General features: G+C 29.5%; 1 protein-coding gene across 1 annotated transcript; it reads right to left on the minus strand.

Annotated features, from left to right (window-relative positions):
* Positions 1-23: 23 nt before the first annotated feature.
* LOC114076005 (replication protein A 70 kDa DNA-binding subunit B-like) lies at positions 24-2,183 on the minus strand. Its single transcript, XM_027914193.1, has 4 exons — positions 943-2,183; positions 539-735; positions 188-452; positions 24-112 (listed from the first exon to the last, which is right to left on the minus strand). Exons 2-4 carry the CDS (start codon positions 707-709, stop codon positions 24-26), a joined length of 525 nt encoding a protein of 174 aa, XP_027769994.1. The 5' UTR covers positions 710-735; positions 943-2,183.
* Positions 2,184-2,544: the final 361 nt, after the last annotated feature.

The following is a 2,544-nucleotide window of genomic DNA, read 5'->3' on the forward strand; positions in this document are numbered from 1 at the left end:
GTAGGATGCATAAAAAGTATATGTTACCTTTCGTTTGTAACGATTACTTCGCGTCTAATGCTTCGTCCTTCTCCAGTTAGTGCTTTTACTGTGAGTAAAATACACACCACATCTATACAAAATAATGTGTTAAAAACCCTATTTTCTTAATGTATGGAACAAACAATAAACATTTTGTGAAATTTACCAAACAAACTTCCATTAGTGATTTTTTCAGCTTCATCAAATGTAATAAATCCATTTGAAAATTGATCAGTCTTAAAATGACTTTTGTCCTCAACGACCTCGGTGTTGTTCATAAATGCTAGTTCGAGCTCCTTATGTACGGATAAGAAGTTTGGTTTAGGTCGATTTAATTTTCCATTTATAATGTAGTAACTTTGATTAAGTTGAAAAGACTTATTCCATGCATGAACATCTTTGTTGAAAAGAGTGGTTTGTATTTTTGTACCCTGTGGTTAGGAGCATTATTATTAGAATTCCAAAAGAAGTTAACATATTAAATAATGTATATAACAAAATATTAAAATAGAGTTACCTCTTCATCGACTAATATCAGTTGCCAACGAATACCTTCACCATTTGTATTTTTATACTCTTTTGTTAAACTCCGACGAATGACTAAGACTTTAATAACCCATTCTGTTGCATATTTCTTCAACTTGCTAATTGGTAGGCACTGGTTCTCGAGCTCTTCTAGACTTGTCATTGTATTGTTGTAGTATCTAGGATGTACTAATACAATATATATTTGTGACGTAAATGCTATTTGTTTTTATATAATTAGTGTTCTTTTGGTCTAATAATAAAGATGATCAAGAATGTAATATTCACAAAACATAAACTATTTTTCTTTTTAAAATTTTAAAGCGAGCAACTTCAACTAACAATAGTATAAATATCACATTAATTGAAGCAAGTTTGAGGGTGGAGAAATAATACCTATTCTTGCGTTTCCAATAGCAACAAACCTGCTAACAGTATTAGAACATGAACAATTTTATCGTTATTTCAAGTCTTCCCGATATATTGGCAAAGGTAAATTTCAGTCTAAGGTGGTTTATATTCTTTTGCAGATACACAAATATTGTTGTAAAATATTCCTATATTCTCATAAAAGTAATTAATACATACATTAGTTTTTCTTTGCCAACAATACTTTGCTTTCTGACAAAACAATGCTTCTCTCAAAATGAAGTAAACAAATAATGATTTCTCCTACATGTTCAACTCAAAAAAAAAGATACAAGTTTCTTTAAGTTAAACACATTTATAACACCTATATATCAATCATCAAATATTTCTACAGTTAATGGTTTTTTCATCAACAACATATTCTTATTTGCATTCATCTGGTAACACTTCATTTCACCCCTTACATCGTATAGAAGTAGAAAATTATAAAAAGCAGAATACACTGACTCTGAATCTTGATATTCGTCCTGCTTAGCGCGATTGTTGGTGAGGTTTTTGACTTGCTTTTCTTGTTTTTGCAGAAGTTTAATGAAGGAAGGAGATGTATTCGATGACTCATCCTAGGGCTTTATCAGTAACATTTTTACTAACAGAAAATAACAAAATTAACAGTAACATCGGCAGGCAATTGCACATAGTTATTCAGAGGCGTATATAATGTAGAAACAGCTTCAACATAACCAGCACTTTTTATGCAAGTGAAAGAATCAATTAGGTTTTAACAAATACTAAAATCTCATCCCATAAATGATAAGTTGCATTGCATACAAAGGTGAGAATATTAAGTTTGAACCGATCAAGTTTAGACCCTTCATCGACCATTGTATTTACTAAATATGGAAGACAAAAAAAAATTTAAGCAAAGAATCCACAAACGTGAAGCAGTATAAAAAGAATGTCCCTAATCTTATCCAGTAAAAATTCTGAAATATGCAAGTCATATAACAAATCAATAATCTTGCAACCAAATCTAAGAAAGACAGCTTACTGTTTTATATGCTGAGTAGTAGAGGAATTCACGGACTGTCAATGTTCCAATAAGAGTAGTTTCTCTGTCAACAAATCCCTGCAGGCAAAAAGAGAAATAATTTAATGGACAATAACATGTGATTTGAGACATTTATACAGATGATGAGAGTAGCTGAAAAGGTTTTGAAAGAAGATGATGAAACTTCATAACAGTCAGAAGAGAAGTGGAGCAGATGACCGTTTCAGAATAATTAAATTAGGGCTGTTAGGAAATTAAATTTATAATAATCAATATTAATAGATTTAACTAATATAGGGTTAATAGGTTTAACTAATATATTTAATAAATTAATATATAAATAATATTGTAGGGTTAAAATGGTAAATCAACTTTGGGGTTAAGAGGTTCATGCTTATAATAATATATGATGATTATATATATTAAATTATTTTTTAATATAAATACAAAATTGACACAAAAATTAATGAGTTATACAAAAGCTTACACTATCTATCATTTTTTCCAACCCCCAACAACCACCATTAATACCATTGAATTATATTTAAAAAAGAATAATTAATCTCACACATGCACAACCA

Source organism: Solanum pennellii, chromosome 2, assembly GCF_001406875.1.
Source record: "Solanum pennellii chromosome 2, SPENNV200".
Classification (NCBI taxonomy): Eukaryota; Viridiplantae; Streptophyta; class Magnoliopsida; order Solanales; family Solanaceae; genus Solanum; species Solanum pennellii.